The sequence below is a fragment of the Tamandua tetradactyla genome, chromosome 4 (assembly GCF_023851605.1).
Source record: "Tamandua tetradactyla isolate mTamTet1 chromosome 4, mTamTet1.pri, whole genome shotgun sequence".
Classification (NCBI taxonomy): Eukaryota; Metazoa; Chordata; class Mammalia; order Pilosa; family Myrmecophagidae; genus Tamandua; species Tamandua tetradactyla.
Window position 1 is genome coordinate 27,498,188 of NC_135330.1, and position 16,595 is coordinate 27,514,782.

The 16,595-nt window shown below is 36.9% G+C and overlaps 1 protein-coding gene across 1 annotated transcript in view; it reads right to left on the bottom strand.

Moving 5' to 3' along the window:
- ANKRD45 (ankyrin repeat domain 45) overlaps positions 1 to 16,595 on the bottom strand; it is a 61,993-nt gene that overhangs the window by 45,090 nt on the left and 308 nt on the right. Inside the window, exon 2 of the mRNA XM_077157000.1 lies at positions 1,768 to 2,107. Within this exon, the coding sequence (XP_077013115.1) occupies positions 1,768 to 2,107 (340 nt within the window). The remainder of the gene's footprint in view (positions 1 to 1,767; positions 2,108 to 16,595) is intronic.

The window sequence follows — 16,595 nt, forward strand, 5'->3', positions numbered from 1 at the left end:
TTGTGGATGGAGAAACTGGCACAGAAAGGTAATATAATTTGCCCATGAAATATAGCTAAGATGATAGCAGAGCTGGGAATTGATTCCAAGCATTCAGGTTCTAAAATCAACACTCTTAACCAATCCACTGTAGAATCCTTTTGTAACTTGCTTTTTGGTCTCAATGTTATGTTTTTGAGAATTATCTATTTTAATACCAAAAGAACTAGTTGATTCATTTTTAACTGCTATGTAATATTTCATTATATGAACAGACCATAATGTACTTACCCATTCTTTTATTAATTTAGATTATTTCCAATTATTAACTGTTGCAAACAATATGCAAATAAACATCTTTGTACATAAGACCCCTTAAAAGCAAGCATGAGTTTCCAAAAAATATATATTTAGAAATATATATCTAGATCATAGGGTATGTCCATTTGCAATTTTTTGTAAATGTTTGTAAAAGTGGTTGTACCAATTTATATTTCCTCCAAAAAAGCATAAGAGTTTCCATAGCCTGTATCTTACCAATATTTAATGCTGTCAGATAGTACCAGATATTTACATTTTTGCCAATCTGATGAGTATACATTGGTAACTCACTGTTCAGATTTGAATTTTATTAGTGAAGTTGAATATATTTTCATATATTTATTGGCCATGAGGGTTTTTCTTCTATGAATTGCTTGTTCATATCCTTTACCTATTTTTCTCTTGGGTTGAATTCTTCTTATTAGCAGGTTGTCTTTATATACAGGATTACCTTTTCAGTTCGTTTATGGAATCTTTGTGCATAATTTTTAAATTATATATAATGTATCAATCTTTTCCCTTAATAATTTGTGTTGTACCTCATTTTAAGAAATTTTATGATGCCTCAAGAATACTCTCCTATTTATTTTTCAGAAATTTAAAATTTTTGTCTTGCAAAGTTTTCAAACTAGAGAGGTGGCAGTTGCACAATATTGTGAATGCACTAAATGTACACTGCATTGTACACTTGCCAATTAACTGTTTTGTAATTTCCATTATACCATCTGTGACCCACCAATGTTATCATTCTGTTACTATTTTCTAATTTTATTTTATTGTAGTTAGATACTAAGAACTCCATGCTATAGACTCTGGTATTTATGGAACCTTTCTTTATGGCCTAAAATATGGTCAATTTTTTAAAATGTTCTACATGAGCATGAAGAGAATATATATTCTCTGTTTGCTAGAGATCATTATTTTCTACAATGATGATATATTTGCAATCTGAAAAAAAACAAATTACTGAATTAAAGAGCTAATCAGATGTCTACTAAAACTAGTAAGTCTCAAAGGAAAGAGAGAATCGTAATTCTATTGAGCATTTACTGTGTACCAACTTACTATGTACCAAGCTCTGTATAAAATATTTACGTTATTTTATTTAATCTTTTTAACACCTATAAGGAAAATACAATTATTCTCCCCATTTTGCCCATGAAGAGACAGAGACACAAAAAACTTAGGTAACTTCCCCAAGTCAAACAACTAATAAACAGGGAAGTCTGTATTCTTAGCAGTATGCTATATCATGCCCTTGCTACCTAACTATGTTATATTGCATCAACGTAGACCTAAATGTATGCACACACATATTTATATATATGTATACATATACGATACAGTATTTGGAAAATATAAAGCAAGTACACCAACTTTATCCAACTCTAAAGGTAGTACATATCATCCGTAGGTAAGTTATAACTATTCTTAAGCAATAATAATGAGAGAAAAAACATAAAATACCTCTGGCAGTTTTTTCATTCAGATTCACACCATATTTTGCCAAAGATCTAATCACATCATTTTGCCCAGCCATGCAGGCTGCATACAACAAATTTCGCCCAACAATGTCTTCTTCCAAGAGTAGCTCCATGGCCTGTTTGTGATGAGGATTCTCAGAATCCTCAAAAATCTTCTGCAGACCTTCTACATCCCCTGTGAGTGCAGGTTTTAAGAGGGGGTTCACAGTGCCTGTTACCTCAAGTTCTTCAGATGCTTCTTCTTCTTGCTGTGAGAAAACTACTAATTTTTCTGAACTCTCTGACTCTGGGGGACCTTCCGACTCCATTAAGTCCAGAAATACCTGAGATTAAAAAAAAATTAATAGAAATCTATTCAAACAATTCAGTATTTATTTATTTGACCAATCGACTAACTATATGGGTGGGATGAAAATACTTAACTGCTTGAATTATAAAATAAGATACTTTCTGCACCTACTAAGAGTAAATGCATTGCCTGAAAATCTAATAAAGTGCAAACGTGTGATATAAACAGTAACTCAACAGGAACAGGAAAAGAAAGAGATCAATGTGGGCTAGATTCTTTAGGAAAAGATAGAAAAAACATGTTAAAGAGACCTGCATGCCTAAAGAGAGAGGGGTCCACGTTGGGGAGAAGTGAAAAATATAGTTTGCAGCCAGATAATGGACACTTTAAAAATTAATATGTCCTCTTCCGGGTCAAGATGGTGGCTTAACAACATGCGCGTTTTAGTTCATCCTCCAGAACAACTACTAAATAACCAGAAACAGTACAGAACAGCTCCTGGGGCAATGTCAGTGATCAGACACACAGCGTACCCCAATCTGGACCAGCTGGACTGGCTGTGAGCACCCCCCAGAACCGTGAGTTCCCAAAGCTGTAGCAGTCAGTGCCCCTCCCCCACAGGCTGCTTCCCAGAGGGGAAAGGAAAGGACTTTACCAGCAGCAGAGACTGGGCACAATCAAACGCCAATTGTGGAACTAATTAACAAATTCTGACTACTAAAAATAGGTCCCCAGCTTAGGTGAACCTGATCAAAGCGGAGGTTGCTCATTTTTGCCCGGGCGCCAAGGGGGCAGGACTACCAGAAAAAGGAGGGAAAAAAAAAGAAGGAAACAGAGGTTTTTGTGGCTGTGTATCTACAAAGGCTTGACTGCCTCCAGATACAGCAGCAGGACTTTTCAGGCTGCAACTGTCCCAGGCATAGGCAGAAGTGAGCTCTTTTGGGGGCTTGTCTGGAGCCTGTGCCTTCCCCAGGGGAGGGGTGAAGCCCAACTCAGGTGAAATCCCTCCATCAAGGAATTCAGACCCCAGGGCTTGGTAATTTGAAGCCATTAAAACCAGCCTACAACCTCTCCTCTGTCTCCACCATGCCCCAGCAGGGAGAGTCTGCCAAAGTTAAAGGTACCGCATCATCTTATGCTGGTGGGACCTCAGTCAGACAAGCGCCACACACAGGGCAAGATAAGAAAAACAGAGTCCAGAGACTTCACAGGAAAGTCTTTCAACCTGCTGGGTCTCACCCTCAGGAAAAACCGCTGCAGGTGACTCTTTCCTCCTGATAAGAGGCCAGTTTGGTCTGGGAAAATCTGGCTGGGGTCTATAATATCTAAGTAGACCTTCCTATAGTGTGTGTGTGGGGTGGGAGGCACCACACAAGCAGGGCAAGAAACAAGAAAACAAGAACTGAAAAATTCTCCTCTGTTAAACAAAACTTAAGCTAAAGGTCCAGATGAAGCTGAACGGAATGTCAAAGAACAGATAGACAACAAATTCATCCAGCAAGAAAACCCTAGATAAAAGAAGTGAAAGCAATCTCCAGAATAAACTAATTAAGGTAATTAAATGCCTAGACACCAGCAAAAAATAACAAATCACACTAGGAAAATTGAAGATATGGCCCAGTCAAAGGAACAAACCAACAATTCAAATGACATACAGGAGCTGAATGTAATTCAGAATGTACGAACAGACATGGAAAACCTCATCAAAAACCAAATCAATGAATTGAGGGAGGATATAAAGAAGGCAAGGAATGAACAAAAAGAAGAAACTGAAAGTCTGAAAAAACAAATCACAGAACTTATGGGAATGAAAGACACAGTAGAAGAGATGAAAAAAACAATGGAAACCTACAATGGTAGATTTCGAGAGACAGAACATAGGATCTCTAAACTGGAGGATGGAACATCTGAAATCTGACGAGAAACAGAAACTATAGGGGAAAAAATGGAAAAAAGTGAGAAGGGACTCAGGGAATTGAAAGACAATATGAAGTACATGAATATATGTGTTGTGGGTGTCCCAGAAGGAGAAGAGAAGGGAAAAGGAGGAGAAAAACTAATGGAGGAAATTATCACTTAAAATTTCCCAACTCTTATGAAAGACTTAAAATTACAGATCCAAGAAGTGCAGTGTACCCCAAAGAAAATAGATCCAAATAGACATACTCCAAGACACTTAATAATCAGGATGTCAGAGGTCAAAGAGAAAGAGAGGATCTTGAAAGCAACAAGAGAAAAGCAATCCATCACATACAAGGGAAGCCCAATAAGACTATGCACATATCTCTCAGCAGAAACCATGGAGGCAAGAAGACAGTGGGATGATATATTTAAATTATTAAAAGAGAAAAACTGCCAACCAAGAATTCTATATCCAGCAAAATTGTCCTACAAAAATGAGGGAGAAATTAAAACATTTTCAGACAAAAAATCACTGAGAGAATTTGTGACCAAGAGACCAGCTCTGCAAGAAATACTAAAGGGAACACTAGAGACAGATACGAAGACAGAAGAGAGAGGTGTGGAGAAGAGTGTAGAAAGGAAGACTATGAGTAAAGGTAAAAACAAAGGAAAATTAGATATGGCATATACAATCCAGAAGGCAAAATATAGAAGAAAGTATTACCCATGCAGTAATAACACTGAATGTTAATGGATTAAACTCTCCAATCAAAAGACATAGTCTGGCAGAATGGATTAAAAAACAGGACCCATCTATATGCTGTCTCTACTCAAAGCACACGAGGCCAAGGACACAAATGGACATTTACACACCAATGTTTATAGCAGCATTATTAACAATTACTAAGATGGAAACAGCCAAAATGTCCATCAACAGACAGCTGACTAAACAAACTGTGACATTTACATAAGATGGAATATTATGTAGCTGTAAGACAGAATAAAGTTATGAAGTATGTAACAACTGAATGGACCTTAAGGACATTATGCTGAGTGTGATTAGCCAGAAACAAAAGGACAAATACTGTATGGTCTCACTGATATGAACTGACATTAGTGAATAAACTTGGAATATTTCCTTGGTAACAGAGACCATCAGGAGATAGAAATAGGGTGAGATATTGGGTAATTGGAGCTGAAGGGATACAGATTGTGCAACAGGACTGAATATAAAAACTCAGAAATGGACAGCACAATACTACCTAACTGTAATGTAATTATGTTAAAACACTGAATGAAGCTGCATGGGAGAATGATAGAGGGAGGAGGGCTGGGGACATAAATGAAATCAGAAAGAAAGATAGATGGTAAAGATCGAGATGGTATAATCTAGGAATGCCTAGAGTGTATAATAATAGTGAAATGTACAATGTACACATTTTAAAAATGTTTTTGCATGAGGAAGAACAAAGGAATGTCATTATTGCAGGGTGCTGAAAATAGATGATAATTAGTACTTTAAAATGTCACTTTATATGTGAGACTAAAGCAAAAAATGTTTATTTGTTACAAAATTTATACTTTGACTAGAGCATTTCCTAATATAACTCATGTAGATAGTTTGATTGAACATCCTAAGTACTTGGAATCTCAGGTAGGACATGAGATTTTGTTGGTTTGTCCAGAGTGATGCCCCGATGAATCCCAGAGTGATTTGATCAGTGACTGGAAAAGTATTTGCAAGCCCCCTTCGGGGAATGGTGAGAGCGGGGAGAAATTCAACTTCCCCAAGTTGAATTCTTGATATTCTCACAAGCAGTGTGGACAACCAAAGCTATAGGCTGAGCCCCCAGTCTTGGGGTTTGTTCATATGAAACTTAACCCCACCAAGGATAGGTCAAGTCTACTTAAAATTTAGGCCTAAGTGTCACCCCCAAGAGAGCCTCTTTTGTTGGTCAGATTTGGCCTCTCTCTCCAGCCAACATGTTGAGCAGTCTCACCACCCTCCCCCTCTCTGCGTGGGACATGACTCCCAGGGGTGTGGACCTTCCTGGCAACGTGGGACAGAGATCCTGGAATGAGCTGAGACTCAGCATCAAGGGACTGAGAAAAACCCTAGAATGAGCTGAGAATTAACATCAAGGGATTGAGAGAACCTTCTTGACCAAAGGGGGAAGAGTGAAATGAGACTAAGTGTCAATGGCTGAGAGATTCCAGAGTTGAGAGGTTATCCTGGAGGTTATTCTCATGCATTAAGTAGATACCACCTTGTTGTTCAAGATGTAGCGGAGAAGCTGGAGGGAACTGTCTGAAAATGTAGAGCTGTGTTCCAGTAGCCATGTTTCTTGATGATGATTGAACAATGATATAGCTTTCACGATGAGACTCTGTGAATGTGAAAACCTTGTGTCTGATGCTCCTTTTAGCTACTTTATCAACAGAAGAGTAGAACATATGGAATAAAAATAAATAATAGGGGGAACAAATGTTAAAATAAATTTAGTTTGAAATGCTAGTGGTAAATGAAAGAGAGGGGTAAGGGGTATGGTATGTATAATCTTTTTTTTCTCTGTTATCATTTTATTTCTATTTTTGTTGTCTTTTTATTTCTTTTTCTAAATCGATGCAAATGTTCTAAGAAATGATGAATATGCAACTATGTGATATTAAGAATTACTGATTGTATATGTAGAATGGAATGATATCTTAATGTTTTATATGTTAATTTTTTTAATTAATAAAAAAAGTTTTAAAAAATTAATATGTTTAGACAGAATTCATTCATTCAGTAATACTTACTGAAATATTATGAATAAACTAAGTGTTGTGTAGGCATCATTTAAATTACAAGAAAAATTAAATTTATTTCCTACCCTCATGACTTATATTTCAAGGAAGAAAATATGGCAGGCACAAAATAAGTGTAATAAAAGGTGACAAGTGGTAAGTATCATAAGAGATAAAGAACTTACTATTGTTTGGAGGGAACAAGTTCAATTCCAGGTAGAGTCAATCAAGGAAGTCTTAATAGTGCTCACTCTGTCAGAATATTTATTAAATTGGGAATGATTCAGAAAAGAGTAACATGCTCCCACATCTGGACAAGAATTTTTGTGGCATCAAGGTTCAGAATCGCAAAAAATCTGGGCCAGGGTGAAAGTTAAAAGCAATTAGACCTATTAGGTATATATGTAGACGCACTAGCAATATTTAAAAAGGAGGAGGAGCAGGAAGAGAAAGAGAAAAGCAAGAATGAAACATTCAGAATAATGTTTACCAGGGGTAGGGGAAGAAGGGGAGAGGCAGGAATGGAATAGTGAAGGGAATCAGATATTTAGTAAAGAAATGGCATTTAAGCTAGGCTATAAAAAGTTGGCAAGACTCAGTCATTCAGAAGTCAGAGGGAAGGGGATTCTAGATAGTGTCTTAGTTTCCTGCTGCTAAAACAAATACAATACAATGGGTTGGCTTAAACAACAGGAATTTACTGTCTTATGGTTTTTGAGGCTAGGAGAAATCCAAAATCAAAGAGACAGCGGGGTGATGCTTTCTTCCTGAAAACTGTGGCATTCAGAGGGTGACTGCCTGCAAGCCTTGAGCCCTTGTCTTTTCCCTCACACTGCAAAGCACATGGCAGCATCTTCTCCTTTCTCTTCTAGTTCCATTAACTTCCAGCTTCTTCTCCTTTATGTGGACTTGTTTTCCTAAAGCCACCAGTTTAAGGATTCTGGCCCAACCTCCTTCTGTAGGGCTATACTTTAACCAAAAATAACATCTCAAAAAGGTCATGTTTATAATGGGTTTACACCCACAGATATGGATTAATATTAAGAACACATCTTTTTTCTGGGCTACATAACTCAACCCACAACAGATGGAATAACATAAGTAAAAACAGAAAAACAAAATCACAAGGTATATTTGGGAATGAGCAAACAAGTTTGAAGTACAGGCCACTCAAGATAGGATGCATACTCTTAAAACAAATTTAGATTCATCAGTAAGCATGAACTTTATTCTGTAGATGATTGGTAGGCCACTGAAGGTTTTGGTGCTGGGAACTAAAATGGGAAAAGGTGTGGTTCAACAAGATTGAGCTGATAACTAGAGAAATAAGAGACTTTAGAGACAAAAAAAAAAAAAAAGACCAATGAGACACGTTGCAATAATATAAACTAGTGAGAACAAGCGCTCAAATTACTCACTCATGTAATTCAATAAATATTTATTAAATCCTTTCCTATATGTCAGGCACTGTGTTAGGCCCTGGGGAGTTAATAAAAGTTTTCTGCTATCATGAAGCTATTAATCTAATGATTGGATATAGATAATTAAAAATGAAATAAAATAAGATAATTTTAGATGAAGTGTTAGGAAGTACGTGAATTCCCGACCCCACCCCGCAAAAGGGGTAGGGGCACCTTACCCGCAGCCGGAGACCCGAGGCCAGGGCGCAGTTCCCCCGCAGAGGGCGGGGAGTAGAACTCCGGGCGCTGAGGGGTCGAGCTCGAGAGGGTAGACGGAAGAGCGCGCGCAGGGGACCACTGCGGGTCTAAAGTACTGGACAGCCGAGTCAATTAGGCTAGAAGCAGGGCAGCTTTATTGATGATGATGCTTCTGCAAGGGCTGCTAGTTGCTGAAGGCCCCGAGGCAAGGATGGCCTCCGAATATATACACGCACTCAGGGGGCGGGGAATACAGGGCGTGGAGGATGGGTTAGGGACCAATCACTCGACAGTAGGTGGGGGGAGAAGAGCGATGATTGCAGTTACCAGGGAGAGACTGATTTTTAAAGGCCTAGAAGAAGCGGATGTAACAAGATGGAGAGGATATCCAAAAATAAAACTACAAGGCCGAAGATGAAAATATCCCACAAGGAAGTAACAAGGGTTTAAAGAGAAATAACTTGAATGGGAAGGTAAAGGGAGCCTTTTCCACGATGATATTGAGGCAACACTTTAGAGTATGGTAAAAACAATGAAGGCCAGAGGACAATGGAAAAACCCCTAAAGTGGGGTCAGCAAACTTTTAAGGGCCAAAGAATAAATATTTCAGTCTTGTAAGATATACTGTCTCTATTGTAACTATTCACCTCTGGCATCATAACCTGAATGCAGTCGTAGGCAACATGTAACTGAATGGACATTCCTGTGTTTAAATTTACAAAATAGGCAGCCAGCCAGCTGGCCATAGTTTTCTAATCTAGTTCTCGATAAACAGTATAAAAGAATGCTGGAAAAAAAAAACTGTCATTTAACTTCATGGTAAAGTAAATAAATAGGACAATAGAGGAAAGAATTATATGCATTTTAAGATTGGTAGAATGTTACAATCTTCTCCATATATAACCCTACATTATTCTCATTTTTTACTAAATGCGTATAATATTTGTAAGGTATTAAAGTTAGGAATTCTTGGATTGCAAACATTAGAAAAGCCAAATAAGACTGACTTCAAAAAGGAAAAGCTTATATTCTCATATAAAAGAAATCTAAAAGTGGCAATGTTGAGCAGCTCAAAAATGCAATTAAAGAGAAACTCTTTTTGTTTTTATTCCATCAAACTTACTGTGTAAACTCCTCACCTTCATGGTTGCCTCACGGTAACAAGATAACTATCATAACTCCTAGCATCATGTCTCCATTCAAGGCAGGAAGAAGGGAGAATCCTCTGTAACACTGATATACACCCCTTTAAAGATAAAGCAAATTGAAAGCTTTCCTAACAAGAAAGAGCAAACTTTCACTCATGTTTCAAAGACAAGAACTGTGCCATGTGGGTATGGCTGTCTCTAAAAGTGCTAAAAAAAAAAAAAAAAAAAAGAAGCACATATCTCAATTTTCCAACCTCTATAAAGGAAGCAAATAAGGAAGATGGGGACTGGGAACAGGAGTGGAGTTAGCCATTCAACCATGACTACCACCATAAGATTTGGTTCAAGTTTTATCTTTGAGATTGTTTAGTCCAATTCCCTTATTTCAGAAATAAAGACGAAATAAATCTTTTGCATTCCCAGCATCAAACTTCCCACCCTCCCAACATACATATACACACTTCGTTAAAAAAAACCCACATCCCTTTTGGAGAATTCTTATAATGGAAAGTAAAGCTAACTTCCCACTATAAGAGTCAAAGAGGCAATATCCTCTTTCCCTCCATTAGAACACAAGCCTATAGACAGAAACATGCCTTAGGCTCAGCCAATTTGCTAATTACTCCCAGGATCTATAATCTTGAACAGGAGTCACAAGAACATGAGATTTAGTAGAGGTCATTCATCACGACTGACAGCAGCAGTAAGGAGAACAAACTTCCTGCTACAAGACCATACTGTGGTTCCCCTGGTTCCTTCTTATTTCCGGTCTCCCAATGTTATATGGGCCTTTGATATAGTACTGAGACACAGACTACTAGTTATCTTCCCGAAAATGAAATCTCCCCTTGTTATTTAGAAAAGCTCTATTTTTTTAAAACCAGGCATTTTATTTTACCAATCTTTATGATGGAATAAGACTATTTCCCAGTCTCCCTTGCAATATGGTGTGGCCATATGGCCAAGGAGTAACCAAAAAGACATAAGTACATGTGTAGACTATAACACCTGGAAAGTGTAATTCTTTCTCACTGGATTGCAAACATGATGGCTGGAACTTACATAACTAATTTAGACAATTAGGTAGATGTCTAAATAGATATATATTCTTTTATATATTACATATACTATTTATATTATAATACATTCTATATTGTTTTATGATATTTTAAAATTATATAGCAAATATATATAACTACTATTAATAGGGTGATCAAATAATTTATTATCCAATAGCAATGGACACGTTTGTCCTAGATACATTGTATAAATTCACATTTAAATAACTAAAATAAATAAGGATAAATCCTTATTATGTAATATGCTGACTTTTTACTGTGTAACATGCTGGGACCCACTAAATTCACTTCATGGTCCAGTAATGGGCTGCAACCCACAGTGAGAAAAAAACATTAATCTTGAATAACTACTATGGAGACTATAGCAGGAAGGCAACAAGAGGGAATCTAAAAGAAGTTAGACAGCATTTGTTTATGGTTAATAGTTTGGGTAACCTATGGCCCAATGCACCCAGGACAGTTCCAGTTACATCTGTCCCCTTGGTGTGATTTTTTACTTCATTCCACTTAAATAGATTTTCACTTAATTCCTCTTTTGTCCATTACTTGGACAATAAATTATGTGGTCACTGTATTAATATGAGTCGGGATCTTCTGGGACATTTCTGTTAAGGATATACTTAATCAAATCTTGGGGAACGCAGCCATAAGACCTTGAAGATACTGAGAAAAATCCTATTTACATTTCATTCATTTTCCTGCTACTAGGCCTATAAAAGTATTTTTTTCCTCCCTTCCAGACAGCCAGCTACTTAGACCACGCTATAAACCCACCTTCCTCCTAAATTTTTCCATGACCCCCTTGTAAAACACACTCTGGCATCTTCCTCCACTGAATTTCAAAGGTCATTATATGTAGCCTATACCATGAAATTATAGTATTATATTATTTTGTAATTGCTTCAAGTGTGTAAGACATCTGGCCAATCAGATCATAAATTTGCTGGAAGCAGGGATCAAGCCTTATGGATTTTTTGCATCACTTTTAGACATCACAATTCTTGACAGGTAGGCACTATGTGTTCAAAAGTTCTTAAAGACAGGCTTGCAATTTCTACAGCTTTTCTTCACAGTCAAGAACAATTGGTTTTGCAATCAGAAAGACTTGAGTTCCCAATCCAATCCTGCAACCATGAGCTGCATAATATTACCAATCTCTCATGGATTAACATTAGAACCTAGCTTATATTATTGTTCTGAGAATTAAAATAAATTAGATGATACATGTGCCAGGCACATAGCAAGTACTCAGTAAAAGGAACCTTTTGGTTGTCCTCGTCATCATCATCATCATCATCATCATTTCTCCAGCAAAATCATCCAGGAAGCAGAAAGATGGCAATGGTATTTTTTTATATATAAGGCATTTCTATGTAGGGCCTTACTATTTTCTACTCTAGTTTATCAACAGATATTTGATTATAGTAAATTATTTTCTACTCTACTTTAACAATGGACACTTGATTACAGATAAGATTCTCCTACATTTAGAGACATTCTGATTTGAGGTTAATTCAGAGATTTGGGGCCAAAAGGAGATCAAATCTGTAAATAAGATTGAGGCCAGAATACTCACAACTACCATTCATACCTCCTTGAATGGAGTTTAATTTCCATGTCATCCTAGAACTAACATAATTAGGGCTGCGGTCTTCAAACTCTGATCTCAGAACTCCTTCACACACTTAGAAATTGAGAACCCAAAGAACTTTTGTTTATGTAGATTACATCAATCAATATTTACTATATTAGAAATTAAAACTGAGAAATCTTATAAGTATTTATTAATTCATCTTATCATCTTAAAACAATTACATGTTAAGATAAAAAAATACTTTATAAAATATATTTCCCAAAGCAAAAAATAATAATGAGATGAGTAGCATTGCTTTACATTTTTGCCAATCTTTTCATGTGTCTTTAATGTCTGTCCTGCTTAATGGAAAGCAAACGTATTTTCATATCTACCTCTGCATTCAATCTGCAATGATGTGTGATGTTATGAAGTTTTATATCATGTAGCCTCTGGAAAACTTCACTGTACACGTGTGAAAGAATCAGGTTACAAAGGCAAATAACATCTTACTATTAATAGTGAAGACAATTTTGACTGGCAGACTCCCCGAAAGGATTGGAGGGAATCTCTAGAGATCCCTAGATCACACTTTGAGAACTACTGGACTAGGGATAACCCTCAAGCCAATCTAATTTTATGGTCAAACCCTCAAAATTGTCCCAGGCCAAAACTAGACCAAACTTGGATTAATCTTTCTGAATAAAAGAACAAAATGAATCTTCCAGGGCATTTGTCCTTAGGCCTAACTTTCAAAAGAAAATATCTGACCAGGAGAATAAAATTAAATTTTCCTAGCGGTTACAAGGGTAGTTCAGTGGTAGACTTCTCGCCTGCCATGCAGGAGTCCGAGGTTTGATTCCCAGTACATGCACTCCCCCAACCCCCCCCAAAAAAATTCAAAAACTGGTGCTGCAATAGTGGTACAGTCACATGGAAAAAGAATGAAATGTGACCCCCACCATAGAGCATACAAAAAAAAAAGATTAAACTTTCCTGTCATGTGTTTGGTGGTCTACTACTGATTATGTTCTCCATCATATTCTGTATTCTGAAGACAGTACAAAAGAATTTTTTTCTTTTCTTACGCCATAGAAGTTTTTGAATATTTAAAGTATTTTACTATGACTATAAATACTAACAAGATAATCATATTAGTGTAATTTCTCCCTTCTTTCTTTTACCTATTTTCTATATATTGAAAAAACTTAAGAGACCAGAGCATGAAGAAAATATTCTTTACATTTCTGAGAATATAACAATAATAAACAATATAACAATAATAAACAATCAAATATAACAAATAACCAATTAGATGTGGTATAGTTTAAAATTCTTTTTTTATGGAAGCAAAAACTGAGACTCAAAAGGTTTCATAGCTTGGACAGAAGCAGAATATCTGTCTTCAGACCCAGTGCTTTACCAAGCTCCTGCCCACTAGATAAAATGTTAACTGATCAGTGATACATGATCATCTAATCACTTGTAAAATGGACAAGGTAATTCTGTTGTGACCTTGCCCAAAGTGATGATGTACATGAAATCTGTAAAGTGCTAACATTTCATACATGTTCTCTCAGAATCACTCTGAGACAGACATCCCTCTTTTCACAGGTGAAGTTCAGATAGGTCAAGTGAATTGTCCAGTCATGGTAAATAACACAGTGACCAGACAGTATCAATGGTACAAGGACAAGGATGGGTAAAACTGTTGGCAGTTTTAATCAAGGTGGTGGCACCAAACTGTACTAGGATTGAGTGTATTCATCACTACCACACACCTGCATTTAAAAATGCTTCTCACTTAAGAATGTTCTTGATGAAGCAGCAAGAGATTATATTTTACTAAACCTCCATCCTTCAGTACCCATCTTTCTAATATTTTGCATGACAAGGCAGGAAATAGACATAAAGCACTTCTGTGTAGCAAAATACGATAATTGTCTAAAGGCAAAGTATTTGTCTGCTTGTTGGATTATAACTGAACCAGTCACTTTTCTCAAGGAACACCAGTTTTATTTGAAAGAACTGACAAATATGGCTCCCCAGACTTATGTATCTGACACACGCTTCATTGAAAATGAATGAAGTGAGTCTGTCATTTCAAGGAAAACAACTGACAGTATATACTACCAATTCAAGATTTCAAGAGAAAATTAACATTTTAGATAATCTGATTGGCTATGTACTGATCGAGAACCTGACAGCTTCTAATACTTTTCTGATAAGATCAGTGGTGATATTAGTGACTGTTATTTTTTAAAAAATTTATAATAGATTATGAAACATGTCAATATGTGTAAGAGCTGTATAATTCAATGAATCAATATTTTTCCAGTGACCAATGTTTGATGTTACAAAATAAGGAATGGGTAATGATCCATTCAAAGTGTAGGACGGACTGACAGATTTTAATGTAACAGAGTATGAAAAGTTCACTGATGCACTTTCAGATTCCAGATTGCAACTAGCCCTTAAGAAACCACCACTTGTCAAGTCTTGTTGTAATCATAAAGTAAAATATACACAACTACCTTTTAAAAACTATAAAAATACTCCTTTTTCCAACTACATTATATATGTGAGGGTGAATTTTCTCCATATATTTCAACCAAAAACAACATATTACAACACAATGAAAAAGAAACAGCAATGAGAACAGCAGTGAGAATGTCTCCCATTAAGCCAGAAATGAAAGAGATCTAAAACTAATACCACTTTCTCACTAACTTCAGTTTTAGAAAAGTTTCTCCATGAGAAATACATTAACATGCAATGGGTTTATTTTTGTTATTTTTAAATGAATTAATAAACATTTCAAAACTTCTTTTTTAATTTCTAATACTAAATTTCTAATATTTACCATATCAATAGTTATAACCCACATAAAGGAAAGCTCTTTGGGATCCATTATAAGAGACCAAAAGTCTGAGGACCATTACTTTAGGACATGAGTTCTAGAAGCAGCACAGCAGAGTCTTGCTGGCGGGGGGTGGGGGGTGGTGGGTGCTGTCCCATAGGGTTACTACTGTGGGTAGAAGAAATTCTGTAAGGAGAACTGTGGAGCAAACCAAGCCAGAGCTGAATGACAGTCTCAGGCAAGAGCTCAGTGCAGCTGAGGGAGCAGAGAGCACTTGAGCCTGCAAGAGGTACTGTGCCCTGACCAAACCAGAAGATGTATGGTCACAATTACAAGAGCCACGGATTATAACCAAGAACACCATCAGGACAAGGAATGCCCAGTGTACAAGGATCAATGCTCCAGAGCCCAGAGACAGCCAAGAGATCCCAGACACTTCCTGCATAGAGTGCACTGACTGCATAGTCATCCAACCTATCCCCACATCCAGGACACCATCTCAAGAAGAGAAAATCCATCCAAGAATCTAAACATTTTTATATAAAAGATTAACCACCACCCAAAGAGACCAATTACAGATTTAAGCAAATTTTAAAACAGACTGGACATTTAGATTAGTTTTTTCCTGATAACCAAAGAGTAAGTGCTCATAAAAGCAATTAGATCAGTTATAGACAAAAATAAATTACATTTTCTTTACCTATAAAAGTTATAACATGAATCAAAATTGCAACCCAGATACCAGAAATTAACCAAAATATTCCATATATAACCAGGAATTTCATAGAGAATATGAGCATGAGGAAGGGAGACAGAAGGATGGAACTATGACAGCAGGATGCCACATGAACTTGAGCCCGAAGACCCCTTGCTTTAGTCCTGCTTCTGTGATTTATCAACTATGCTGCTTTACTGAATTCAGGATCATTTATGAAAGGAGAATAGCAACTGCTCTGCTTTACTAAATTACTATGGAAAAGCAAGTCTAAAAACTTTTCTTTTTAACTATAAAGTGTGAAATCTAAGTCTGCTAAAGCATGGTCCCTGACGGATAGGCCTTCGCACTCTAGTGATGAAGACGCAAGTAAGGGTGCTTTGAGAGGAAAGAGGATGAGTTGGGGGTAGGGAAGCTGTGGAAAGGCTTCCCAGAAGAGGTAGCGAGTGTTGAAAGGTAGGATTCTGTTTTAAAAGAAGAAAAATGGGGAAATCCGGATAATGGAAATAAAATAAATAAAAGGCAAGGAGTTAAAGCAAAGCAGCGTGAACTTGTGAAAGAGCATCGTGAAGAGCCTTTTAAGTCATTTGAATTTTATCTTCAAAAAAATGTATTCTCTTAAAGGTCTCAAGTCCTAGCTGAAGGAGACAGTCCCCAAGGGCAGCCCTGGGCCTCCAGGGTTAAACAAAGAGAAGGCCTGAGGAAACGGTGCGGAAAGGAGCAACGCAACCATGCGACCTGGAGGCCGAGGGAGGCCCCGCGGAGGCAGTACCGGTCACTTGCAGGCACCGGAGTTCGCT